Here is a 26,776-nt window from a genome sequence, read left to right as displayed (position 1 = left end):
TGATACTTTTAGGAAATGTTCTTGTGGATTCAATATGAACAATAATGCCTAATTGGCAAAAACAATACAATGACTACTTCACTGTTGCTATAGAAAATATATGGACGTCACTTCTTCCGTTTATAATCAATTTCAGAACTTCTTTTAACCAATTCAAACACGCATTTTTATTAGCATTTAACATTTTTTGACATAGACGGAAAACATTGAATATTAAGACGCCGTCCGTATTCGGCACAAGTTGTTCGCCGGTATCTGGATCGCAAGTTAACTTCGCTTGAACAATCATCGCTTGAATTTGCGGCGTTGTTTTCTGAAAATTAACGTACAATAGGTACAGCGCATACACATCCACCAACATCTAAATTTACATGTTCCTTACATATTTCTATGTTTCGCGTTTTTCCTCTTGCTTGTGTTAGTGAGTTCTGCATCAAACGAACTCTTCTTTTTCGGCCGTGATTTGACGACATTCTGCACCTTAGCAATCGGTTCCGCACATGCGCGAGTGCGCTTTTCTTTGCGATTCCTCTTCAACTGCCGTTTTTGAAATTCCCTTGTTTTTCGTAATTCGACTTCGACCCTTGCATCAGCCTAAATCAGAAAAAATAAACATTTAACTCCTGAGGTAACAAATAGTACCAATTTGTCATCGTAGCCTACTGTTGTCGGTGCTGATGGACCTTTTTTGCCGCTGGGTTTTTTAAATTTCTTCGGTACTTTGGAATGTGACCCAAGCATTCTTTCAGCTAAAAGAATGAAATTTGTTGTTATTATCTCAGTAAAGGAGGAAATCAGTCCTGCAAGTTTTGGCACCTGCTACCTATTATTAGAGGTTTGTATAATAGGATTTTAATTCAGAAAATCATTTTAACGAGCATTTAGACTACAGATTCTCAAACTTTAACAAACGTTGTTGAAAGAAAGTTAATTGGCAACTTCATTGCGGTTGGTGACATTGCTTTTTTGTCTGCATTTACATCACAAATGTTCACAGTTCAAAACTTACACACTTAATTAAAATTTTAATGTGCTTTAAACAAATAAAATTCAAAATAAGACAACCTAAAAAAGTGTGCAATAGGCTACACCAGGGGTGGGGAACCTTTTTGTTCATAAAGGCCACTCAACGTTTTATCGACACTTGTGTAGGCCGCATAGACTATTTCCTAGGCCTAGGACAGTGGTGTTCAAACTCTTTGATTTGCGGAATGGTCGTTGTGTAATTTTCTCTTGCAAAGTCGTGGGAATTACGCTCCAAGCTGAATAAAGGTAAATAAACTTCCCACTACATTTCCACCTTCACTACAACATTCAGGATTTATTTCACGAGTAGATGCGCTTGTTTACGCATATCAATGATCTAAGGGCAGCTTGTGACATCACAGACAAGGCTTAGAACACAAGTAAGATTGTAGACTGTAGTGTAGAGCCAGGAGCTCTTGGTGGTCCCACAGAAAGTGAACACCGCTGCCCTAGAACTTATCAAATAGTAATGAGAGATAAGACAAAATCCACAAAAAATACAATTTCGTATATTTTTCTTCGGCGGGTGCAGCATGCAGTATCAAGATCCTAAAATGTATTTTTGCGTTGAAGGCCGCACCGCATGCCCTAAAAGGCCGCATGTGGCCTTTAGGCCGCAGGTTCCCCACCCCTGGGCTACACTTATTAAATTCTTATTCGTTAACCTCGTGACATTTCTCGTTCTATTTTGCTTTGAAACCAGTTTCTTTTTTCAGGGGCTTCCCCTTTCACGATTTTTTCGGCTTTTTTCAATTGATTTTCCTGTGCAAGAAGCGTTTTCTCCTGTGCTTCCATTTGCATCACTTCGCCCACTTCGTTCTCAAGCAGCTTCAGTTTGTCGGCAAATTTGTTGACAACCTCTTTAGAAAAAAACATTATGTGTAGGCCTACTACTTAATTTTTGCCAACAAACAGATATTTATGGATAATTAATCGTCGGCAAATGATAACAAAAACGGAACGGCTATTGCTAAGTAAAGCAATAATATTGCAGGAAAACTCACCTGCAGGAACGACACGACTCTTAACTTGATTTTTTGCAAACTTCACAATTTCCTTTAGGAGTTTACGCTCGCTTTCGCCCACCAACGAAACAGATCGCCCACTTTTTCCAGCTCTAGCAGTACGCCCAACGCGATGTACGTAATGCTGATGCGTGTTTGGCATCGTTAAATTGATAACCTGGTGCAAAAAGTACAGAATCTGTAAATACTCAAAGATTAAAGTACATCCTACTGCATCACTTACTGTTTTAACGTTTTCGATATCCAGTCCACGCGCCGCAAGATCTGTACACACAAGAATGTCAACGTCTTCGTTCTTAAATCGCCGTAAACCTTCAAGACGTTGAGTTTGGGATAAATCCCCATGAAGTTCTCCAGCCTAGCAAAATTAAATCCGATATATATAGACAATGTAGTGGATTGCACCATGTTGGCATGACTGCTAGTCACATACCTTTAAACCAAGTAATCCAAGAACAATATGCATTCTGTGTGCTTGCTTTTTTGTTTGAGTGAACACCAATACGTTGCTTATGAAAGATCTGCTGCAAAGAGCTGCATCGCACAGGTTTTCAAAGATAAAGAATTGAAATTTGAACAAAAGTTGGAGCTAAATTTAACTGTACCTGCAACAATAGCCTCTCGATCTCCTTCTCTGTTTGGTCGAATTCGTATGAACTCTTGTTTCAGGTACGGTGCCACATCAGTGTTGCTGTTCACAAATATTTTTACCGGATTTTTTAACGAAACTGCAGCAAGTTCTTGTACCTGGTAATAAGTTTTGTGAGTTTGGGGTCTTGAATGAAAACAAAAACGACACACACCTGTTCTGACATTGTGGCAGAAAATAACATTGTCTGTCTTTGGTGGGAACATAGTTTGATGATTTCATTCATCTGGTCTTCAAAAAACTCATCAAGCATTCTATTAAATTTGTTTTACAGGTAACAATGTAGTAGGGTTTTTTTCAAAAAAATTATGAGCGCTGAAGTATCAGGTAGCAGTTTGCATTACATGAACATTTATCAAACACATTACAACACATTTACATAAACTACTAAAAACCAGTACTAACTGACTATTTCAACTTTCTGATTTCAATTTTTGGTCTTACTCTTGAACGGCTTTTAACAAAAACAAAGAAAACCATAAATTGTGTTCAAGTAATAGGCTACACACCTATCAGCCTCATCAAGAATGAGGATTTCAACAAGATGGAGGTCAAATGAAGGTGTGTTGTGCAAATGATCAATTAAACGACCCGGTGTGGCAATGACAATATCTGGCCCCTGTCGTAGTGCTGCTTCCTGTGTTTTGATATCAAGACCACCTTTTATGAGTAAAACATGTCAACAAAAGGTATTGGTAAGTTAAGATGAAAATCTTATACCAACCCGCAGCAAGACATATTCTAATTGAGCTATGCTGTGCAAGTTGTTGGGTTACAGAATACACTTGAACTGCAAGTTCTCTGGTAGGAACAAGACACAGGACTCTTGTAAAGGCTGATGATTGTGGACGGTAGAGAAGTCGTTCCAGGACAGGTAACATAAAAGCAGCTGTTTTACCTGTTTATGAGAAGTTTTGTTTATTTGGGATTATCCTGATAAAGGTGGATATTGAAAGACAGGTGCAAGCAATATATTTGCCAGAAGAGCATCATTCAGTTTATTAGTTTAATGGCTGTGGAAAAATGGCACACCTGTCCCAGTTGCTGCACAAGCTGATATATCTCTGCCAAGCAAACCAACAGGTATTGCTGCTTGCTGAATAGGGGTTGGTGTGACATAGTTTATTTCACTGATGGATTTTAACAAGGGTCTGGAAAGGTTCATTTCCTGTCAAACAAAAGAAAATCATCAATTGGAACTGCAAGTTTGGTCAAACTCTCATTAAACAGCAACAACCTATTTGTATTGTACCTGAAAACCCAAAGTCGGGTCCCATGACATGTTTTTATCACCACCACTGCTATCTTGTATTTCAGCAAGTGGAACAGGTAAATTAGAGTCATCTTCTTCTGCATTAGCATTTCTTTTTCTTTTCCGATTGATGAGGTTTATTTTGTCTGAAAAACATAACAGCAGGGATTTTTCTATGTTGATTATGACTTAATAATTGACATGCTTGGTGACAGGACTTTTTTAGTTACCACGTAGTTACCTTAGACAAATTGGACATGTATGCAATGCATGTTTGAATCAAACCACAAATCAGACTAATTTAGATGTTGGTGAAGTTATTTTAGTGATGTACATTTGTTGCCAAAGTGGAACACACTATTTTAATAAATATATATATTCTTAAGTATTTTGAAATCATCTGACAACAATTTGTCACTTGTTATGTCCGTCTACTTTATTTTAAATACATAAATAACTTACCAGTTTTTATTTTGCCAACATTTTCAACCTCATTTTCATCCTCTATTTGATCAGATAAGTCATCAACATCTTCAGGCTTTTCATGGGAAATAGGCTAAATATAAAATGTTTTAAAACTTGCTTATAGTGTGTAGTATTCATAACAGAATGTGTGACTAATAATATTTATTGATCAACACCTTTTGTGAAATTGCGATTTTGAATGGTATATTAACAACTATTAACATAGAGAAGTGTACTTTTCTTCAACAGTAACAAGTCAGAAAATCCTACCTTATATTGCTTTCTTCTTACTTGGTCAATTTTTTGATCCAGTGTTGTATGAATTTTCTAAATTATAAATATATCTATATACAACATATGTATTAATATGTGAACAAAAATTTTTATAGTTGGTAATATGGTTTAAAGCAGGTAGTCAAACTGCTTGTCACAGAGGTTTAGGTTCGGCTTCACAATTTATCAGTTTCGGGAGTTCCAGTTTGGTTTAGAATCTAAAGCATCTGAACTTCAGATTAATAAAAATATACATTTTGGGGTTTTATTATATTCTGTGCAAATTACCTGGCCCAAACCGGTTTGTGATTTTTAAACAGGTTTAAATCATGTGTAGGTAAATTTGAATTCTACCCATAATCCACATGGCTTTATCAAACTCTAAAAGGATTTTGACAAATAGGGAATTTAATTTTTGGCCTTCTCGCGCACCATGAATTCAATTAGTAGGCTATTTTGGTTGCATTTTGTGGAAAAACATGGCAAGCTTTTAGTTTTAATTTAAATGAGTTTTAATTACTGTGCAAGTTTTCTTAAATTTTGATTGGCCCAAATTTTAGAGCGGGTTGATGCATTTTTAGCCAAACAAATGCGAAGCTAAGACACACAAAATAATTTGTTTTATATTTATCATTATACAACATTTTTAAAAACTTTGGAAAACCCTGCACTACAGTGTGGACTCTCACAACCCAAGTTGTTCTTTCTGAAGTCAACAATTTTTGTGGTTGCAATCGCAGAATAATACAGGTTGCATTTTTATTGGTCCAATACCGGTATAGGTTCAACACCAAACAAAATGAAGGGTTTAACTCCGGTTTTAAGATAAATGTAATGTACCGTCCAGGTTTAGTGAATTTAACCGCTAAGTTGGCCGAGTGGTTAGCGCAACCGCCTTGTGACCAGTGGTTCCTGATGGGTTGAACTAAGTTCAAGTCACCGACTGACTAAAACCAAAAAAACTTAAATAAGAAATGATCAAGGACTTGCAATAAAACAGGCAGCTCGACGGCGGACTTATTGTAAGCATAACGCATTCAGGCGTTGCCCGCTCACAAACCGCCAAAACAGGTTTTGGATAAGTTTCGGTTCGCTGGTTTAGGATGGTAAACATTTGTTTCAAGATTTATGATAAATATGGCCTCACCCATATGCTAACAAGTTCAGCCTAATGAAACATTGCATTAACCAAAAATCATTGTTACAGACATATAGTAGTCATTGACTTTATCGAATCAGTGTAGGTTGTGCAGGTTCACACACCAACCGTGTTTCATAAATAAATAATACTCTGTTTGATAGGTGCATATTCATAATGTCAAAGATATTTATTAACCTGTTAGTGCCGACATGAACAAAGACAATGCAAAATATATCCATGACACACATGCATTAAAAAAGTTTGCATACCCACTTGATTTTGTAAATAAGTGAGTAAAAAATAGTCTTTTATCAATCATGTTGATGCAGTTTTGTGGCTGAAGTATGCCTCCAAAGCACTACCATCATTATAGCGCCTACTAACTTGATGCCGACGAGTCCTTTGCCATCTTTTTTGACCGGCAGTCGACGTAAAAAACGTAGCGCACATGTTTACATTTTTACCAGCGGTGAGAGCACACATTTATATCAGTTCCAATTACCCGATATAAACGGCAAAATTGGATTAGAATCTGACTGGATTCGAATCCAACGGATTTGATATTCTACTTTGAACATCCCTAGTTGTCAACCCAGTTAGTGCATGAGCTACCCAAATTTCTATTGTTTATATGGGGGTTACACATATTTATGTTACCTTCTGCTTTAAAGCATTGTGCAGTGCTGATTCTAAGGTCCACTTTGTTTCATAAAAACCATCATCTTCAAATTGAAAGTCAGGATTAAATCCTTTTTTTTCTAACTTTTTTTGTGTCCTTTGCTTTTTGCTGACAATGGTAATCTAATAAAGAAATTCATTAAAAGTAAGATTTTGCTTTCAAAATGCATTCAGACAGTTTTTTGGAGGGGCTTGTACAGAATTTCGAACTTGATGTTACTTTACAAAATGTGCTACACTTGTAGCAGATAGAAATCGGTCACGTCTAAAACTGCGGGCCCACTTGGATCACTTGGCCCGCCTGGCCCAGCACTTTATGCAATTATAAAACTGCGGGCCCACTATATCCAGTGCTTGTCGCGTCTCTCGTAAGTACAAAAACTGCGGGCCAACTATATCCATTGTAAGGAAAAACTGCGGGCACACAATATCCATTGCTTGGCCCATCTCTCGCAGGGAAAAACGGGCCAAGTGCTGGGCCAAGCGGGCCCGCAGTTTTAGACGTGACCTGATAGAAATTTATTTTAGTCATCACAAAAACATTGAATCACTTTGGCAGGATCAGGGGTTTACAAAAACAATTTTCCCAGGACCCCAACAAAATAACTTTGCAATGAGAAAATAGGGAAATAGAGTAACCCTAACCAAAGTCCAACTCCAAAGCCTTTTACTTGATAAAACAAACCTCTTCATCTGAGTCACTGCCCTCAGGTTCTATGGTTAAATCCTCTTCGTTTTCTATGGTGAGTATTAAATCAGTCATTCTTTGCTTTTGTTGTCAATTTATGAGCATTTTATTTGACGCAAAAACTTCAGCTAATGGAAATAAAAATACAAAAAATTAACATTCATCCAGCTTAGAGTGGGATTTTTAACAATGACAAAACATTCTTAGGTTGCAACCACTTGCTAATGCTAACTTTCAACACCAGAGCTAAGCGCGATTCGCCAACTACAATAAATAAACTGCAGAAATGGCATAACCAACACTAAACACAAGTTCATAGTTTAAACAACCACGTGTGCAAAGTGCTGTAATGTTTACAAAATAGATCCGGACCTTTACAGTACGAATAAAATAGAAGCAAATATTGTTGTAATATGAGCCTATTTTGTGTATAGTCGTTTATGCAGACAATATTTTGTTTGTGTCATTTGAACTTACGCATTTTTGCTTAGCTACCAAACATCCACGTAATACCATAAACGTATTCTATGGTAATACTTGTTTTAGTATTCTATGGTAATACTTGAAAAGTACGAGGCATTCGCCCCCTGCTTTGATCACTCCAGAAATCAAAGAACTCTTTTATAGAGTTCTTTGCAGAAATGCAATTTCGGCCCCTTTGAGAACTAGTAATAGATGCGAAATTTTCGGACATGTGTTTTTACAAATTTCCCCCGACACAGATTTTCCAATTCCGGAAGTTAAGATACACCGAATGGGTTTAAGTCATTTATGACGTCAAGCATAATTTTCCAGGCAAACAATGCAGAATAGTTGTGTTTGATTACCATTTTATTTATGTGGGTAGTCAGCCTGACAATGAATTACTGACTTTTTGTGTGGAGTGGGAAAAACCATAATGTTTCAAAAATTGTAATGCCTGACGTGTTTTTAGTTATGGCATAGTTTGAAAGATTGTGTGGTACCTTATTAAGCAGAAACCACATCTTTTACGCTTTGAAAAACAAATTATTCGACCGAAACCAAATCTTTGTAAAAATGGCCGGCGAGTATTGTGTTTCAGTATGTTGTCTTTCACCACGCTATGAGTTGAGTCGATATAAACTCAACTCAACTTAATAAAATCGGCAAATCGAATATTCGGCACATATCGACTGATAACTCTAGTTCTACCCGAGAAAAAAATTTGACGATGTAGCTGTAGCAGATCGACCTTTGAACAAGCCCATGGGACTTAGACAAATGATGTCCTTTTCTTGTCCGAAAGCGAGCAGCTAAATACTGTAAGTGTAAGGTGTTTTCCAACATGGGTTTGGGTTTAGCCAAGCATGTTATAATAGCGGCCAGTGGTCTAGCTTTTCTTGTTCCAGCGGGTTTAGCAACAAAGAAGAAACTTGCTTCAGTCGCCTTTGTTCTCACTTTTACTACCTTTCACATTGTAGTAAGTTTATATTTGTTTTTGGATGATGCCATAATGGCTATCTGTGTTTTTTTGCTTTAAGGAGTTTATAAAATTAGGCTTTCATTTATTTTGCACTGTAAGAAATCTGTCCCACTTTTGATTTTATTGTTTGATCGTTTTTTGTAGCCTATAACTCTGCTTGTTGAATTATTCAGCTCTGAATTTACCTTTAGTTCTCGTAGAGAAAAAAATGTCATGTAAATTGCTTTCAGATGTATCATGTTTGCCAGATTCCACTTCTGTCGTTTCTAATCTGTTGGTTGGGTGGAAATTTGCTAGAATATTTTTCCTGTTACGGAACCGTGTTTTCCATATTCTCTACTTTAGTTGCTTTGTCAACATTTCATACGGAGAAAAAGTATGGGCATTTTTTTCTATTTTAAGTAAACATAAGTTGATTTTTATGGGATTTGTATAGTGTAAAACTCAAACTTGTTTTGATACTGATTGGCCTAATTGCCATTGTAAGGTGGACGATTTGTACATCATGTGGCCTCATGACGTCAGTGAGGATCTACCACAACGTAAACGGTTACGGCACATGGTCGGTGCCGCTTGGTATTGGAGTTTTGCTACTAGCGATATCATGGGTAACGATATATTTGCATAATCACACGTTACCTGTTACCTAATTCCTTATTTTTCAATAGGGAAAGCAAATGTGGAAATCGAAACAGTTATATCCGGAAAGACAGAAGTGGTTGAAATTTCTTTTTCCCGGTTTTCTTTTAGGAGCATTGGCTATAATTTTTCGTTTTGTGATAGAGAACAGGTTAGAAGCTTCCAAGACACTCAAATATTGTTGTATAATAGGGGGTGTACACACGACACAGTAGCCGTGGCGTACATGTTAAGCGCAAAATGTGAAAGTGGCAAGTTAAGAACTGAATGTCATAAACAAGATAATAAGGATTATAATAAATTTGATCGACAGACACAGGCTATATTTTTCAATCTTGATTTTGCAGCTGGAACTACTTTTTTGTTCACCCAACATATCATCTTCTACTTTCCTGTTCTCTTACCTTACTACTAAAAGTTGCAAAAAATGGTGGCTCTGGAAAAAGTTTGTCGGGTCATGATTTTGAGTGTGGTGATATGGGCTGTCTCGCTTGTCTGTGTTGACCGATTTTTTTCAAAAAAAATAATTCTTTTAGCAAGTTAAAAAGTTGTACATGTATTACTTGTTGGCAACAAATGCAATTCAACCAAAGTTTTGTGCAAATCAATTTGCTTGTCATTTTCACGCACAAATACCATATTACGTTTATAGTGAATCGCTTTCAGCAAATGTGCATAATCGTATCAATCAATTTAAAGAAAAACAGCTTGCGTGCAAACATATATTTGGTTTACAAAATAGTGGTAACACAATCGCGTTTTGAGACACCTGCTTCGATACGCTTGGGAATAGTTTGTTCGACGTACAGCGGATAGCTGTAGTTTCGCCACACGACCACTGGGACACGTATGATAAGAGCCACAACTGCAATTCCTAACAAGCACAGTCCAGCGATAGTCACCGGCGACCACAAATAAAAATGACGAGCTAAGACTCCACATGCTGCCCATGCTACTATAGGATAAACCATGAATGTGTATCTTAACCAACGGTCAAAAACAGACAATTCCAAGATAAACCAAATTAGAACGACAACACCAAATGAGCCCAGCACAGCGGTGCTTGTCATATGCATTGGAAGATGTCCTTGGTAAACCAGCAAGACAATCTGTAAAAATAAATCATGAAACCTTGTCGCTGTTGCATAATATTATAGTGTTTTGAAACAGATAATTACGATGTGGAAATATTACATTTGAAATAATAAAGTTGATATTTTTGAAATATATTTACAGAATTTTAATTGTAATTTTGAGCTTGGGATACAAGCTCAGAGCATATGGGAGAGACCTAAAAGTCAAATATCAAGGCTAAACTCGCACCGCGTTGATGAGGAAAAGAAACAGATTCCACGTTGCTAGCGCAGACACGCCGTTCTGGAACAAAGTACGGGCAACCCATAAATCCCATGGGTGTTTATATTGCAATAAAGCTCCACATCTGCAACAAAAAAGCAAATTTCTGCATTAATTCCTTGATGACAAATATTGAACTAAAAAGCTACATGCTTTTGTTTTGTTCTACGTTTTGTAATTTTGAGGGTGCGAGTAACTGAAATGAGTACACACAGGAAGTTAGCTAACGCCAATTAAAATTGAGCTAACATCGGGCTGTACCTGTATGTTTGTTTGTGGGAAATTATTAAACAAGTGAAACAAGATGCAATAACAAATCCTTGAAGAAAAAGAGCGGCAACCAATGCTTCTCGGTCCCATAAAAGCAACCAAGCGACGTGGGTGATCGAACACAGCCACCAAACTGCATGCAACCGGACAGGAAATATGTTGCTACAAGCATTATCCTCTTCGTTAGGTTTTTCTGGGCAAAATAGGGCATAATTATTTTAATCAGTCGTTTTACAAAACGTGTGCTTTTTAACATAGCATTAAAAGTTACGAAGTTTTTGTAAGTTTTATTACCATAATTTAACGTAAAAACATACAATAAGTTACTTTATCGTAATATTGCTTGTCTAAAAACTCACAAACAGGACAAGTCAAGAAGTTATACCTGCTCGACAGATGGTGGCGACACAGTACACAACCCAGAGCATGTTCCATGTGTAGAGAAATTCCCAAACCGCAAATGACCACTTATAAGGGGTTATATCCGTCATCCAATGTTCATAAATGGCATGACTCTTGTTGCGAAAAATCGCTAAAATCAAATTATTTTCATTTTAAAAAGTCACACTTGTAACTATAAACGCGGAAATAGACATGGCGTTTGACACAAACGCTTCGAATGCGTTTGTTTTTACAAAAATAATCAATATGTGCATATGAAGCATTAAATGTCTTTCGCTGCAAATTTAGGTCTCACGATCGACCAAACGATTACGCTCATTTCATCTTGTCTTAAAGATTATGTACCTAATGATGTATATCGATTTTTGAACAAAGATTAGAACACAATGTGGACACGATTGGAAACAAGGAGTTCCCAAACTGGGGTTCACAAAACGATTTGTAATCATACACCAAGAGCTTGTAATCATATACACTCTTTAATGTCAGATCGTGCTTTTAAGAGTAAAAATATGTGGTTTCCATCAATAATGCATATTTTCAAAACAACTAACTAAGGATCCTATTGCTTGCCCACAGTTCTAGTGGTTTTATCACAGAGCTCCCTCGTTTAAAGCTTGATGGTAAAAAACCTTCCTGTTGTTGTGGTAATTATATTACTATTCTGTCGTTAACTTAAGCTTTCGTTTTGCTGGGGTGAGCTGTGTTTCGCTTCAAAAATATCACGTTTGTATTCCAATAGGTAACATTGTAATGCTAACATATATATATTACTAACATATTCATTAAAACAATATTTTACTTGTATACACAAAAATAGAACGGAAGCCTTTCCTCATTCCTACTGTAGTTTTACTTACCAAAACGTAAATCGTTAAAACATTTTCCGTTCGCATCCACAAGAACCCCGAACACTGCCGTTGCGAGCCAAATGAATCCAGATATAATAGCCGCAAATCCTCCACAGTAGTCGATTTTGGTTTCCGTTCGCTCTGGTAACATCGCAAAGTATTTGATCACTTTTCTTTGTTGAAATTTTACGATTCGCGGCTAGGTTCAACTTAATGCTTCCTTTTGTGTTCCCGGCAACACTTGTAACGCAATCCTTAATGTAAACCTGTCACACCAACCACTTGTTGAATGCTTATTCCAAAGCAACTGAAGAAAACAAGCGATTGCCCCAGCCATTATATTTCCCTAACCGTATGGTCGTTGCATTGAAGAGGATGATGAAAATGTCCAATTCCGTTTTAAAGCTTAACGGGCGCTTAAGGTGTCAATCACCGAAATCGGTTTTAGGCAGTCAACCGTGACTAAGCACGAGACGCACGCCGCTTGTTAAATGGCCCTCCGATACTGAGTGGTGGTAAAATAGTTTTCAATGCATGTGTATTGGTTTTTCGAAAGCTGAGTGCTAATGGTAAAAAACTCAATTAAAACAAGCAGCTGTTGATAAATTAAAGTTGTATTTGCAATTAACTGGGTGTAAGTAATGACCACAATTCACCGTAATGTTTCACAAATTTTAAACAATGGCTATGTGCCCTTCATCGAATATTTGACGGAAGGGCAATTGCATCGGCCAAATACAATCGAACCTCTGAATCTCATCCCTGTTATATGATTGCTTTATTTGTTTATTAGTAAAACCACGTATTAAGTAGAATATAGTGCGGACTTTGGAACTAGCCTACATACGTTTGGTTGGTTTATTTTTCGTGATTAAAGAAACATTAGAAAAAGAATTAAACATAAATTTTCGCCAAGCCGAAGACGACTGCGCAACGATGGAACGAGCTATTAAATATGACCAGTTGCGATAATGCACATAAGTTGTTTGGCGCTATATTCGTATGGTACTGTTTATATTTTTCTACAAGGGTAAATTCGTTTTACAATCTCCAATTTGCATACAATTGTGACATTTGGAAAAAAGAGCATATTGTAGTGTACTTGGTTTAATGCAGTGGTTCTTAACCTTTTTATCACGGGCGAGCCCCCATGATATTCTTCAGCGTTTGGTCGAACCCCAACAAGTTATACATCCTATAGGTTTGGAACTCATTTTGTGCTTTTGACCATACATTTTGCTACCAACAAAGATTCTTTGTTTTGCTGCTTACGGTACGAGCAATGCGCACAGTGTTCTTTGTTACGCCAAATATAACCTAGTTTTTTAGTATTTTCTAGTTACAACCTTCAAAATTTGCCATCTTGAAATTAAAAATTGCTATTTTAAGCGACTTTATACCCCTACAGTTTGCTTAAAACGTTGCCGATTGTTTGTACTTCAAAAGACCTTCGTCGAACCCCTGATTCAGCGTTGCCGAACCCCTGGGGTTCGATCGAACCCAGGTGAAGAACCACTGGTTTAGTGATTTTGTATTTTGACCACGCTATATTATTACCGCGCTCGTGTGAAAAATATTTACCGACTTTGCGTGCTGTGGGCGATGCAGACTTGCCTCTGCAAATTTAACACAGGTTTTGAAATTGATAGGTGAGTAGAGATGCCTTCGAATACTACAGGTGCGAGGTCAGACTACTGTGCAAACAAAGCGACACGCGACATTTCAAAGCGACACATGAAAAAAGTGTGGGAGTGTTGTTGAGATTTTTTAAGAATTGGACATTTGGATAATTGGATTTGGGTTGCTCTGGCTTCTGGATTCCAAACACTGCACAGGTTCAAGCTTCAAAATTGTTCTTTAACTAAAAAATGAATGCTCCGCCAGCGTTTGAATCGTTTCTACTATTTGAGGGAGAGAAAAAGTAATTATATAATTATGTATAATGTACAAGTACAATCATGGGTTAATTTTTAGGTTTTCCATTTTTAAATCGCTTCAAAGTAATATTGTGTAAGAAACATCCAGTTTCCATGAGATATGTCTGGAGAGCTGAATAACCATGCTTTGGTATATCAGTATTTTATGTTTATTTAGGTATACTTAGGAGTTACTAAAGTAACTTTAACTAAATGTTTTCAATTTAAATAGAATTACTATCACAAAAGACACTAAAGTTCCCAATGCAGCACATTTTACAGTAAACAAAGAGGATCATACTCTTGGGAATTTGTTAAGATCGTAAGTATGTTTTTTTCAGTAATTTTATGAATGCTATTACCAACAACTGAACTTATTTTCATAACACTAAACTAATCTTAAAAAATAACTGCTTAAAATAAGATTACCACACATGAGGGGCCAAAATTCCTGACATTTTCCATAAATACCTTTGGTCATCCAAACAACACTGCTATGACAAATTTTGCCGACCTTTACTGGCCATCTGTCAGTAAGTCTTATATTTATAACCCTAGCAATAGTGTGAAAAGCTGTTGACTTCTTATTTTAACTGGCTAAATCATATGTCATATTTTAAGCATTCTTATCCAAGTAATGTTGTGATAGGCAACTGTTGAAAGACCCAAAGGTGATATTTGCTGGTTATAAGATCCCTCATCCTTTGGAGCACAAATTTATTTTGAGGGTTCAGACCACTGGAGATTATAGTCCACAAGAAGCCTTCACCAATGCAATAACTGATCTCATCAGTGAAATTTCACTACTGGAAGAAAGATTTAAAGTTGCTGTGCGAGAAAAACAGCAAGGAATTGAATGAGTTGTCTGCACAACATGTAGTGATTACGGTTGTGCAAAATAGGTTGTAAACTTCTGTGGGGGTGGTCCTGCTTCTGCCCCTGGATGAAGTTAAGTGCCAATGTGAAACAATCCAAACGCTATTAGAAGACACTTGCCTCGACTTTACTTTTCACTTGCCTCGACTTGCTATTTCACCAGACCTGTTTTTTTCCAAATGGTTTAAACATACATCATCAAAATTTGTATGTGTAAATCAATCAGTAGCGATGATTTATTTTACACAACTCTACATAAAACTACAGAAGTTATTTACTTTGTGTGGTAATACATTTGGACACACTTTGCAGATTATATTGGTCATGCAATGATTCAGTTTGATCAACATTGCGTTTCAAGCATTCCCATGAGATTTGAAAAAATAAAACGAGTCTGCTCATTTTGTGTGTGTGCACTCTTTGTAGATTCCTGATTGGCAGGCATGTTTTTCTGCAAGGCGTTTTGTAAGTTGTCTTGGTGTAGCAGCAAAATATGAAACCGGGAGTTAAAAACAGTGTTGAAAACTTTGAAATTCAATCTAGGATGATATGGAAACCTATGATACGAATTTTTTGGGGGAAATACTTGCACAAAACTTTTACTGGTGAAAGGTTGCCCCCTATTGCATGCCAGTTTATTACAATAGATCCCTGGAGTTGGACATCCGTATGGGGTTATAAACACATTGCAAACACAATTTTTTAACTGGATAGTATCAATTCGTAAACTGAAACAGCTATTAGGTTACCGGGCGTTGCATCTTGTGCAAAATTAAGCTGAAAATAGAGGGCAAACAAAAATTGTTTACTTGTAAAGTTTTAGGTTGAAAATCTTTTTTATGCTCCACTGCGTTTTTAAAAAGCGTTACGCTTGATCGCACTTACAGACCAAAAGGTATCCAAGTGTGACGGTTTACAGTGTTTGCTTTGCTTTAAGATCGAATTTGTGTTGTACTGTTGTTGTTGTTAATTTTATTTTATACCTTGTCCAATTTTTTACGTAAAGTTTGTAATGCGTTCAATTGTTAAAAAGTCATCGTATATCCGTTAATCGGCCTCCAAGTTGACTTATATGTGACTATAGTCATAGAATTGTTTGATACAGTACAGTTGGAACTTGGAAGTAACATTTTTTATTTCCATTATTTTTACAGTTTTACGTTTAGAATGTTTTATTATTTGGGTTAACAAATGGCAGTGTAAGCATGCTGAATATATGAGGAATTAAGTGTTCAGGACAACTAAGCCAAATTGATTGTGACTCAGTAAGATAAAATGTTTCCAAACAATCAAATTAATGGACAATACCCTGCTTCCAATCAAAACGCTCATGGGTTTGTGCAGAATCCCAATGCTGGATTCGGCTTTCAACAGGTATTCTAATTTTCAAGTACATTTTCGGAAATTTTTTAAAAAACAAATAAACAAATTCATAGCATGTAGGCACTAAGTACCTAAAAAGCTTCAGGCAACAAACATGAAAAATCAGTATTATGTCATAAGTTACTTATTATTACTTAGCTAAGTGTCTATGGTAAAATGTCATAAACAATGTTGCACATTGAAGTGTAACAAGTAGACTACATTGAGCTGATGGCATGTATCATGACATAGCCACATCAAAGTTAGGTGTATGGATTAAAGTAAAAATGGAATTAGGCAACAATTCAAATTAAATATTCCAGTTTAACTGAATCATTCTATTGAGAAAAACATTGCAAATTATTTGTGCCTTAAAATTGCAAATACGTTTTTTTTTCAATTAGTTAAGTTAAGATCGTGATGAATCCAGATTACCCTGACTGTAGCTGTTTGTATTTATAATTTCATTAGCACCTCGTTATTTGTACTAATTTGCAATTTTTAGCCTAGGTCACCTTTGTCAACGCATTGGTATCAATGTTAGTAACAATTATTTAAAACTTTAGTTAACATTATTTAAAACTTTGTCTGCTAATCTGAAATCTTATTTATCTCCTCTATTGTCACATTACCACATTCTTTTACATTAGTTGGCAAAGGGCAAACAGATCAGTTGTATTTGAGTAGAATAAAAGAAACCGGTCAAGAAAACAATGCACTGAACAAACATCACTTCAAGCTGTTTGTTCTGTATACCTTCTTTCTTAGAGACCCTATTTTTCAATTTTGTAGTACTTTTAATTGCAATGTGGTCTGTTTGAGCTTCCTAGTACCATAGATTCCTTGTAGAGTTTAGATCAGTGGTTCTCAAACTTGGTTTTCGGGACCGCATGCGGCTCCCAACTGCTTATTTTGCGGCTCGCACCAGACCTCAGAAAACCACCAAAGATTGCTATTTTAGCTTTTAAAGTCATAATCTTTAGTGATTTTCTCAAGGTTTTGTTTTTTTTGCGGCTCCCTACACACTTAAAAATACCATTTGGCCTAGACAATAAAAAAGTTTGAGAACCACTGGTTTAGATCAAGCCGGTGTAGAAGTATTGTGTTGTTTCTTTCTTCAGATGCCAGCCTATGGAAATTTCCCTCCTCAAGGAATGGCAAATTTTGTAGGACAGCAAGTGGGAATGAACAGTAATTTTGTTCAACAAAATTATATGCCAAACAATCAACCAACAAGGCAGGCTATAACTCCGAATACCAATCCAGTTTTGGATAAACATGAAAGATACAAGTTGGAACAACAGCGAAAGTTTAAAAACCTGGGTAGGGATATACTACAAGTATTCTGTCCATAGGCGCTGAGTTTTACAAATATGCAAGGTGGCAGACATAAAATATGACGTCACTTTATGTGCTGTCACTAATGCATGTAACCACAAGAAATAAACTTTCCATAGAAATAACGTTTAATTCGCAATTGCAACATGTTGCTGTAACGTTTATCATTGGCTTAGCAACGTTTAAAAACATGTTTCGTCAAGTTTGACCATTTATTACAACACATTTGCACTCTACACAACAATGGCCCAACATTTACTGGCAGACAATTGTGTGTTTGACATCATAAACAAAGCACTAACTAAACCCAGTTGCAGTTTTAAGCCATGTGGCTGTATCGCCAGCACATTTGTTTAAAAGCAAAATTGTTCCCAATTTTCTTCAGATTTGACTATATTTACCGCTACAAACTAACCAAAATATCCACAGTAGCCGCCACCGTGCTTTAAAATCCCAAGGTGGCAGGGCCGCCCGCCTACTCGGCGCCTATGATTCTGTCATTGTAATTTAGTCTGAATGGAATGTTAATGTGTAAATACTCGTTTTTGTTTTGTAATTGTATGTGTCAGTTTAAGTGCTTACAAATCTTAACATTAGGATTTACTTATTTATTTTTATTTTTCTTCTCCAGGTCAATCATTTAAAAAAACAAGCATTGACTCTATGTTAGATAACATTGTGAAAATTAATCCATCATCCAAACCTTTATCTTCTGCAACATCATCAAAATTACCTGAGGTATAGTTTGGATGTTGTTAGAACAGATGATAGCTGTAATACAGATATTGTCCTCAATTTTGTGAGTCCTATATATATTCCTTTATTACTACAATCATTTCAGGATGATTTCGGTGACTTTCTACAAGCTGCGTCACCTGCCCCATTGGGGCAAAGTAACAGTAATAGCTCTACATCTGATCAAAACAGCATCTCCCAATCACCAATACATGCTGATCAAACTGTTGCACAAACTGTTTCTGAGTCCCAGAAACCTTCTTTGTTTAGTGGTAGGTAGTTGTTGTGGTTTTCTACCCTAAGTTTTAAAGATTAAAAGCTGTTTCAATGGCTGTTTTCTGGTTGTAGGGGTCAACTTGGAATCCAAAATGATGGCATCTTTGGATCTGAATGCCCCCCAACAGGCAACAAGAAAGTTTAAGCCATCGCTTGCCGATATTACAGCAAAAGTTGAAGGAAAGACTTTTCAGTCAAGTTCTAAGTCTGCCAATTGGTCCCAACTGAATGTGATTGATTCAGAGTTTCATGGTAAAGTTTTGTGATGAAGTGTTAACTGTAGTACCACCATTGTAATATTTTCGTAAATGTAGTGCGTTATCATCTTGCATGTATAATCACCAAGCTTTATAAACATTGGAAACTTTTTCTGGCCTGCAGGTTTTGGAAAAATAAAAACCATTGGCATAGTCATTTTTATAATACATTATGCACCACTGCGTCTTTGTGAAATGTGCTAAAAATATTGTTGTGCTTTGTAGTTCCACAAATCAGTGCACCAGTTCCACCACCTTTAGAAACAACAGCACCAAAATATCCACAATGGATTAGTGAACCTTCAATGATTCCTCTTCTGTACTCCCAGGTGGTTTTAATTAATATTTTAAAATATTGTTTGATTACTGATACTGATGTACATGACTAAAGTTTTGTTCTTCCTGTATATATATGTTTACATTTGTCTAGCCTACCATGTGTTTACATTGGCAAATAATGATCAAGTAAAACTGTGATTTATTTCATATAGGTGTTGGAGGTATGCATTGCAGCAGATGGCATGGTAGACACAGCAAAGGTTTATCCAATTCTTCTTAAGTCACAGCTTTCAAATGACATGTTGGGAAAACTCTGGTCACTTGCAAATATATCTGTTCCTGGGAGATTAAATCAGCATGAGCTGTACATTTTACTTGCCCTTATTGCTTTAACGCAGGTTTGTACTGGCCATGTATTCTGTAAATAGGTTAATTGTCAGAAACCATAGTCATTAGTGGCTTTTTGTTGATGTTGTTGAATATGATTTTCTGTGGCCAGTTTTGTTTCCTGAACTGCCTGTTGGTTTTGTTTTAGAATGGGGAACACGACCCCACACTAGATGCGGTTTTGTCTTTACCTTATGCACCGCTTCCAAATTTGAATATAAACCCATCCAACCAAACAACATCATCAAAGCAAGTGGCACCCAAACTGCCAGAACAAGACACCCAGGAGAATGATATGGATGACTTTGATGATTTTCAAGACTTTCAATCAGTTACAACCTCAAAACAAATAACTGATGTGCCTTTGAATGATGCCCAAGCATTTGTTTGGCAGCAAAACAGTTCACATATAATGTCTGAGGAGCTTATTAGTCAAAACTCTGTTTCCAGTTACAATCCAAACTCTGTAGTTCCACCCAGTGTAGATACCTCTATGCAAAGTTCTCTGTTTTCTTTGTCCAAGTCGAATGTAAGCGATGTTGTTGAACCAGAAATTATGTCACATGACATGGCAGAACCTTCTGCTAACTTGGGGTCAACTGAATTCAAAACACCTGATAAAAACACAATGCAATCATCAAATAAGGTTGAAAATCCACTGCAAACAAGTTTAACAAAACCAACACCTGACAAGTATTCTGTTTTTCATTCTTTTGGATCAAATATCGTCATAGATGATTTTTTGAAACCACAACAAACTGGCTTTGATCCACCAGTAACTGACTCATTTAATGTTGATGATGTCCCTGCGGGATCTTTGCCCTCTATGTCCGCTGACAAATACTCTGTGTTTGATACTGTGCGAACTGATGTTCCAGAGATGCAAAACAGTATCCAGCAACCAAATATAGATCCACCATCTTACACATCAATATTTTCTACGGAAACCAAGAGCAATGCACCCAACAGTCATGTTATGACAACAGACACAGAGTTTGGGGAGTTTGAAGGTGGTCCACAAAGACTTGAGTCTTCAGATTTTAATAATAAAATGAATGATACTACTGATACTAAGACCGATATATTCATGCACAACAGCAGTATTATAGGTTTGCCACCGTTGCCAGGAAAAACTGATCTTGAGATACACAATGCAAGCTTCAAGACTGAGTCCAATCCCAAAAACGTTTTTAAAGAATCAGAAATGTTAAGTATGCCTACAATCAAGGTAGACACAGAAAAGTCTCCAAACAGGGAAGCAAATGATTTAAAGTTGAATGATTCGCCATTTAAAACTGATGTCCTTTCAGTAATATCTGACACCAATTCTGTAAAGAGTTTAGAGTTCACAAGCCTTTCACAAACAATACTGCAGCAATCTATTGGTACTGTTAATCACAATCATGACAAAGGCCTTGAAGCAAACATGCATCCTGTGGAAACAGTTCATAATACCAGCAATGATTATGGATTTGAAATTGACAATGATTACTCTGGATTTGGTGAACAACCTCCTGAGGTGGTGAGTTGGGTTTGATAACATTTCAGCTGCTGGATGAATGGTTCTACACTTTTGTGGTAGCATACACATATTTTGTAATTTTGTACCACTTATATTTTGTAAACATTGTTAACTTTAGAGTTATACTCTACTTAAATGGCGCCACTGAAAGATATTTTTGTGACAAAACAAAAGGTTGTTCGAAAGAAACTGATCAGAAACAGAATTGTTTCTGACTCAAAAAATGACTAAAATATTGTACATAGCCTGACTCCTATGATGATGAATTTAATGATTTTGAAGAAGGAACATCAACACTAACCACATTTGATGCATTTGAATATCATAACAGCCAGAAGCAAATGGAAGCTGAAGATTTGGAATTGCCGGTTCTACCAAATCAAGGTAAATTAATAATTTCTGATAGATAATGCCCTATTAGTGATTTTAATGTTTTTGTGTTTATAAAGATCCTGCATCCCCCCAATGGACAGTGCAAAAAGACGATTTTCAGGAAAATTCCCCAAAATCACCTACACAAGCCCCATTTAGAGATACAGAAATGGAAAGGAGAATTATAGGTAAGCCTAATTTATGCTAAATTTGCATACTGTACATAAAAGCTTGCAGAAACATTGTTAGTTTTTACCAAATCCAAAAGTTTTTATGACACCCCATGGCAAAAAACTTACAACACTGCAAACAGCAGATGTAAAATATTTGCTTTGTGATCCATGTCAATGGGTTGTGAGGCATATTTGAAGTGAAGCAAAAAAGTGCTCAATGCTTGAGTGCCTTTGTTTGCCCAGTCAACAATAAACCGTAGGAGTGCTGTAGACTGGGTGTAGCTGCCAGGGAAGCGTGAACTGTATTTTCAGTTTAAGCTTTAATACATGGACCGAAAATATTACTTTGAAGGTGGGCATTTTGTGCAAATAGTGTTGTGCTATTGTTTTTGCCTATCAACTGACTAGAAATTTGGTGATCAAATTTAATTTGTGACTTCTGCAGCCGTGCACATAACAAGCTGTGACTACTTTCAGAAACCCTTTCCAGCAAAGACAAACATTTAAACACTAGTGGAAAGGATCAGCCAACTCAACCAGATGTTTATATTGATCAGTGGGAAAGATGTTTGAGTGCTTGTTACAATGTCATTTCCAATACCAATGAAATTTTAAGTGCAATAGAGTCTCCTAGTGTTTGTACTGAAGTTGTGAGTTCTTCAAAAGGAAGTAAATTCCTTGCAGGTAAGATCTTGTAATAAGGTATATTTCTCACATTTTGTAAGCTATGTAAAGTTGTAAATGCAAATATTTAGTATTTTACTGATGTAATGGCAGAAACCATTTATAGCTCATAAGCAGTATTTTAAATTTTATTCCAGGTGACACGCACATCAAACTGCCTGTATCAAAATAAAATCTAAGCAATGAACTCAATAATTCTTATCATCTAAGAATTTATTTTCTGAATTTTTGCAAAACTCTTTCATGAAAAACAATCATTCATACAATACCAATCAGCATTGTAAAAGTGTGTTTTGATGCCCTACAGGGGTCACCAAACTACAACCCTTGGCGTTTTTTTTTCGGCCCGCGAAGGTATTTTTGGTTTGATAAACTGTATGAAGCATTTTGTAACGTAATATGTTAGCGATTGCTCAAACCTGCAGAATGGATTATAGTGATAATTTTAGCTGATCTTACAAGATTACAATGGATATGTATGATTTTAAAGCGGTTTGTTACGTGCAAACAAAGCAAAGAATAGACATTGTGGGCGAACAAATGCTTTGGTAAATGCTCTGTCAGGGCATAATTTATAAAATGATCCGACCCGTTATGAAAAAAGTTGGTGACTCCTGCTCTATAATGGAAATTGAATTGTTGTGCCTTGTCCATCTAGTGTACTTGGGTGTGAAGTTTTTTTTTGCACTTACTGAAGTATTTTGCAAAAAAAATTTGATTTGCCACAAACAGATTGACAACCTATAGTGAAAGCAGTGGCATACAGCTTCAATACAAGTGCTGGCTTGTTTTATTTTAGGAAAAATGTTTGTTCTGTACTATATATATATGTGTGTTTTAAGCTTAAAACAATATGTGTTTAACACAATGCACAGTTCATAACTAAGTCCTTTGCAACTAAAATCTTAATTTTAGGAAATCCTGATCCCAGGATTTTTTGTTTAGGTCCTGAAATTTCAACCCTAGTGTAGAATCAAACTTAAACAGTATTAAATTTTAACATATTTTTTGAAGATCTGGGTGAGGTTTACGCTGTAGCCTGTAAAATTTTTCAAAGTGCCCAACATTGGAACTTAGAAAGAGAGGCCTCAAAGCATCTTCACAAACAAATTCAGCTTGCATGGAATAATCTACTGTCATTTTGTCCAAATGCACCTGTCAATGTAAGTTGGAGTAATTCCCAAAAACATGTTAATGCAAAATTTAGTGTTGCTGAAATGTTTGCTTCACTCTTATGTTGCTAGCTAAATTTTTGTGCATTAATTGCAAATAAGCAAGTGGACAAAATTGTTATGCTTTAATCAAAGATCCTATTTTCAACCCAAATGGTGTGACATATTTAAGAAATTTGAGCAAGTTGTTAGAAATAAAAAAAAAATCTTTTTTAATCAAGAAAACGATAAAAATCTGACCGACAGGAGATTTGTTTTTAACAGGATTCGCATGATGAGCTATCTACTGAAAAAACTGAGGCATGTGGTGTTTGTCTTCTCGCTATTAAGCAGGATAACATCAGTTATGGCGGAAGCAGTTACCATGCCACTTGTGCAAACTTCTGGATCAATTGTGTAGCTTCAACATTGCCATCATTACATCTTCCAACCCCTACCACTTGAATTCTGTTTATTATAGTTGATGATAAAAATCTGCAGTCAGATACAGAGGTATTTCAGGCAGGTCCAAGGTGCTGAACTTGTGTTTAGCTGTAAACTATTTTAGGTCTTCCATTTGACAATATTCCCATCAAAGCCCAGAAGTATGAAATAGAGTATTTATTTTTTATTGGTACTGTATGGTAAAATTCTGACAAACTTTGTTGCTTCCCATATGTTATGCATATACTGTTGAATGCCTGGTCAATTTGATTTATTTGGGTTTGGTTATTTACATTTAGCGTTGGTGCAGTGAAAAGTCTTGGTGATATGTTAAACATATTGTTTTTCATTGATTATTATCTTCTCTATCCTCCTGCTACTGTCAGTGCTTACATGAATATGACTCACTTTGCTTCTTATTGTGCAATAAAACATAATGTCATATAATAATTTACAAATAAATGTCATGGGTCCGTGTAGTACTTGTATGTAGTAGCCTACTAGAATTTTACTGTCAAAACATACATGATTCCGAACTAAGTTGATTTTTGACAAAGTCTTGCGATTATCAATTTTCTGCCAATAATGTGTTGATATATTTTTTTGAAGTGGAAAGTATGTCATTTTAGCGTGTTTGCAATAGGCCGTACGCTGTAAGCGAATTTTGTGTTAAAGTAAGTATGTTTTTAACCGTAAATTCAGCCGTCGTACTTCCGAAAAATTGTAAAAAAACTTTTAAAATTTTAAACCACCTCATGTGTGGATTAAAATTACCGTGTTTCTGCCCCGACTCCTGTATTACATTTTTTCAATTGGAATGCATCCCGATGCTCCTCCAGCAATACCCGATTCATTTAAACGACAATTGTCGTATACACACCACTTGATAAAACATATCTGCTTACTGTTTCATTTCGCTAAAAGATACGCTACATGTCCGAGCGACGATAAAATCTTTGGTTAAGACAGAATCAGTCAATTTCAGGTAAAGGACTATATATTTGGCCAAAACGGTTTCATCAGTTCCTGAAAATACAGAAATACCACACACTGATGTAAAGATGAGCATTAAACCAAACAAAGTAAAATGAATAAAAAAAATAAACCAAAGAGATGGCATTACCAACCACCAGAAGACGAACCCTGGACTATTTTTAGTTTTTGAAGGAAAACAAAAGCGAAGGTTGGGCCATCGCATCTGAAATAAATCGCCTATTTTTTGTCACCAACGTCCTATCGTATAGGACATATACGAAGAAAATCCAGCAAAGTAGTAGAGATTAAGTACGAAGTCAATAAAAATTCCATACGCAAAAATAATTGTAGCACATCGACGGACAAGAAAAGCACTCTTGTCATTCGGGAATCGGGATGAAAAACGGAGATTGCTCAAATAGTGGGTGGGTAGTAGATAGACCTAAACCAAACAGTGGGTCCAAGCGTTTAGAAAACATAAAGTTTACTTATTTTTTTCTTCCCGCCATATGGATGGAAGATATGCATCAGACGAAGAACAAATTTACAGAATGAATTAAAAAACACAAAAGAGGTGATGAAAAGAAGTCTTGAGGATGCTGGTACACTACAAGACAATTTCACGCAAACAAACGTTTTGTGTCGAGCAATGACTGCTCAGACTGTTTGTTCAATTCCTATCAAAGCGCTGAATCCAAGCCCATCGTTCAAAAGTCAGTTTTTTAGGCGAAAACCAGGAAGACTTTCCAAGGAGAGTAAAAACGAAACAGTAATGGGAAACACAGACTAAAGCAGATTTTATAGCAAGCCATGCAACAGTAGCGCAGAAAGCAGACTGATTTTAAGACTTATACAAAAAGTTCAAAGATGCCAAAACAATCGAATCCCGTTGTTTCCGACAAGTTCTGCACAACGACAATGAGATCTTTAATAAGTAGTTTCTCTGATGTGAGATCGAGCGGACAGAGAGTCGATACTGAGTTTGAACAAAATCAGAATGACGAGACAATCGATTCACCAAAAAGCGATTCGCGGTTGAGGCGCGGTATAAAAACTTTTTTCAACGCATAAAGCACTGCAAAAAGAGTTGCAGAAAATTTCAATGCTTGAGGCCGTGCAAAGAACGGTGAAAGTAGTTGCTTGACTCAATTAAGGGCAGGTGACGAGGCTTTGGAAGATTTCTGTTGTGATTCATTGAGTAGCCTACACTGTCTGGTGAGCTACCATCAATCAATCATAAATTTTGTTTCAGCGCCCTACTTTCACCACACCTCGGTGACATCCTGTCATTCCACATTTAGCTAAATTCTGATAGGTGGTGCAAAAGATGAATTATTAATCCAAATATAGTTTAGACCAGTGGTTCCCAACCAGGGCCCATGGCCCCCCAGGGGGGCCACGAGCTGTGTCCAGGGGGGCCACGGGCGTAGATTCACAAGAAACACCTACTAAAAGTAATTTTCACTTTAACGTTATTCCCGAATTAAATGGACTATTTCACATACTATTTGTTTATACTGAGGTTTATCATGCTCATTTATTCTATTAGACCTGTTTAAGGTCAAAAATAATACCGCATTCCAATGTGAGATTGCTATCTACATTTTAAGGGGACACAGGTCCTACAGGGTTACTTTAAGGGGGCCACGAGGCCAAAAAGTTACTTTAAGGGGGCCATGGTCCACGAAAGGTTGGGAACCACTGGTTTAGACCAAAAAAGTAAAACTAGCCTCCACATTTTTATTTTTTTGTAATCTTCACATGTAATTTAACAAACTCGTCTATGACGTCATAGTTGGTACCTGGGTAAGCCAGGTTTTGTGTTGTAATTTGCAAAACTAGAAATTCTGTTGTGCGCTTGTGGTAGACG

The 26,776-nt window shown here is 36.5% G+C and overlaps 5 protein-coding genes across 6 annotated transcripts; 3 read left to right on the top strand and 2 right to left on the bottom strand.

Annotated features, from left to right (window-relative positions):
- Positions 1-152: 152 nt before the first annotated feature.
- Positions 153-7,347, bottom strand: LOC145237046 (putative ATP-dependent RNA helicase DDX27). The gene is made up of 17 exons (XM_080099759.1): positions 7,195-7,347; positions 6,489-6,632; positions 4,688-4,744; positions 4,415-4,508; positions 3,953-4,098; positions 3,733-3,868; positions 3,425-3,598; positions 3,210-3,360; positions 2,855-2,954; positions 2,657-2,798; positions 2,485-2,585; positions 2,275-2,409; positions 2,031-2,208; positions 1,692-1,886; positions 664-749; positions 383-594; positions 153-313 (listed from the first exon to the last, which is right to left on the bottom strand). The coding sequence occupies exons 1-17, from the start codon at positions 7,270-7,272 to the stop codon at positions 286-288; spliced, it is 2,157 nt and encodes a 718-aa protein (XP_079955885.1). The 5' UTR covers positions 7,273-7,347; the 3' UTR covers positions 153-285.
- A 355-nt stretch (positions 7,348-7,702) lies between these two features.
- LOC145237050 (protein myomaker-like) lies at positions 7,703-9,816 on the top strand. 2 transcript variants are annotated; one of them, XM_080099763.1, is made up of 5 exons: positions 7,703-8,638; positions 8,890-9,017; positions 9,129-9,249; positions 9,310-9,431; positions 9,628-9,816. In XM_080099763.1, exons 1-5 carry the CDS (start codon positions 8,504-8,506, stop codon positions 9,782-9,784), a joined length of 663 nt encoding a protein of 220 aa, XP_079955889.1. In that variant the 5' UTR covers positions 7,703-8,503; the 3' UTR covers positions 9,785-9,816. The 2 variants fall into 2 exon arrangements, with proteins under 2 accessions (XP_079955889.1, XP_079955888.1); XM_080099762.1 differs by having other exon boundaries at positions 8,872-9,017.
- A 4-nt stretch (positions 9,817-9,820) lies between these two features.
- Positions 9,821-13,506, bottom strand: LOC145237047 (uncharacterized). Its single transcript, XM_080099760.1, has 5 exons — positions 12,169-13,506; positions 11,292-11,438; positions 10,898-11,099; positions 10,604-10,721; positions 9,821-10,389 (listed from the first exon to the last, which is right to left on the bottom strand). The coding sequence occupies exons 1-5, from the start codon at positions 12,308-12,310 to the stop codon at positions 10,012-10,014; spliced, it is 987 nt and encodes a 328-aa protein (XP_079955886.1). The 5' UTR covers positions 12,311-13,506; the 3' UTR covers positions 9,821-10,011.
- Positions 13,507-14,014: 508 nt separating this feature from the next.
- LOC145237051 (DNA-directed RNA polymerase II subunit RPB11-a) lies at positions 14,015-15,353 on the top strand. Its single transcript, XM_080099764.1, has 3 exons — positions 14,015-14,080; positions 14,308-14,397; positions 14,725-15,353. The coding sequence occupies exons 1-3, from the start codon at positions 14,028-14,030 to the stop codon at positions 14,933-14,935; spliced, it is 354 nt and encodes a 117-aa protein (XP_079955890.1). The 5' UTR covers positions 14,015-14,027; the 3' UTR covers positions 14,936-15,353.
- Positions 15,354-16,084: 731 nt separating this feature from the next.
- Positions 16,085-24,410, top strand: LOC145237045 (synergin gamma-like). The gene is made up of 13 exons (XM_080099758.1): positions 16,085-16,325; positions 17,435-17,636; positions 18,283-18,389; positions 18,493-18,658; positions 18,735-18,914; positions 19,145-19,248; positions 19,411-19,596; positions 19,734-21,107; positions 21,353-21,491; positions 21,557-21,667; positions 22,130-22,336; positions 23,351-23,499; positions 23,773-24,410. Exons 1-13 carry the CDS (start codon positions 16,227-16,229, stop codon positions 23,950-23,952), a joined length of 3,204 nt encoding a protein of 1,067 aa, XP_079955884.1. The 5' UTR covers positions 16,085-16,226; the 3' UTR covers positions 23,953-24,410.
- The last annotated feature ends 2,366 nt before the right edge of the window (positions 24,411-26,776 follow it).

The sequence above is a fragment of the Phallusia mammillata genome, chromosome 7 (genome assembly GCF_965637545.1).
Source record: "Phallusia mammillata chromosome 7, kaPhaMamm4.hap1.1, whole genome shotgun sequence".
Lineage (NCBI taxonomy): Eukaryota > Metazoa > Chordata > Ascidiacea > Phlebobranchia > Ascidiidae > Phallusia > Phallusia mammillata.
The sequence above is the reverse complement of the archived record's forward strand: the minus strand, read 5'-3'. Positions and strand labels throughout refer to the sequence as shown.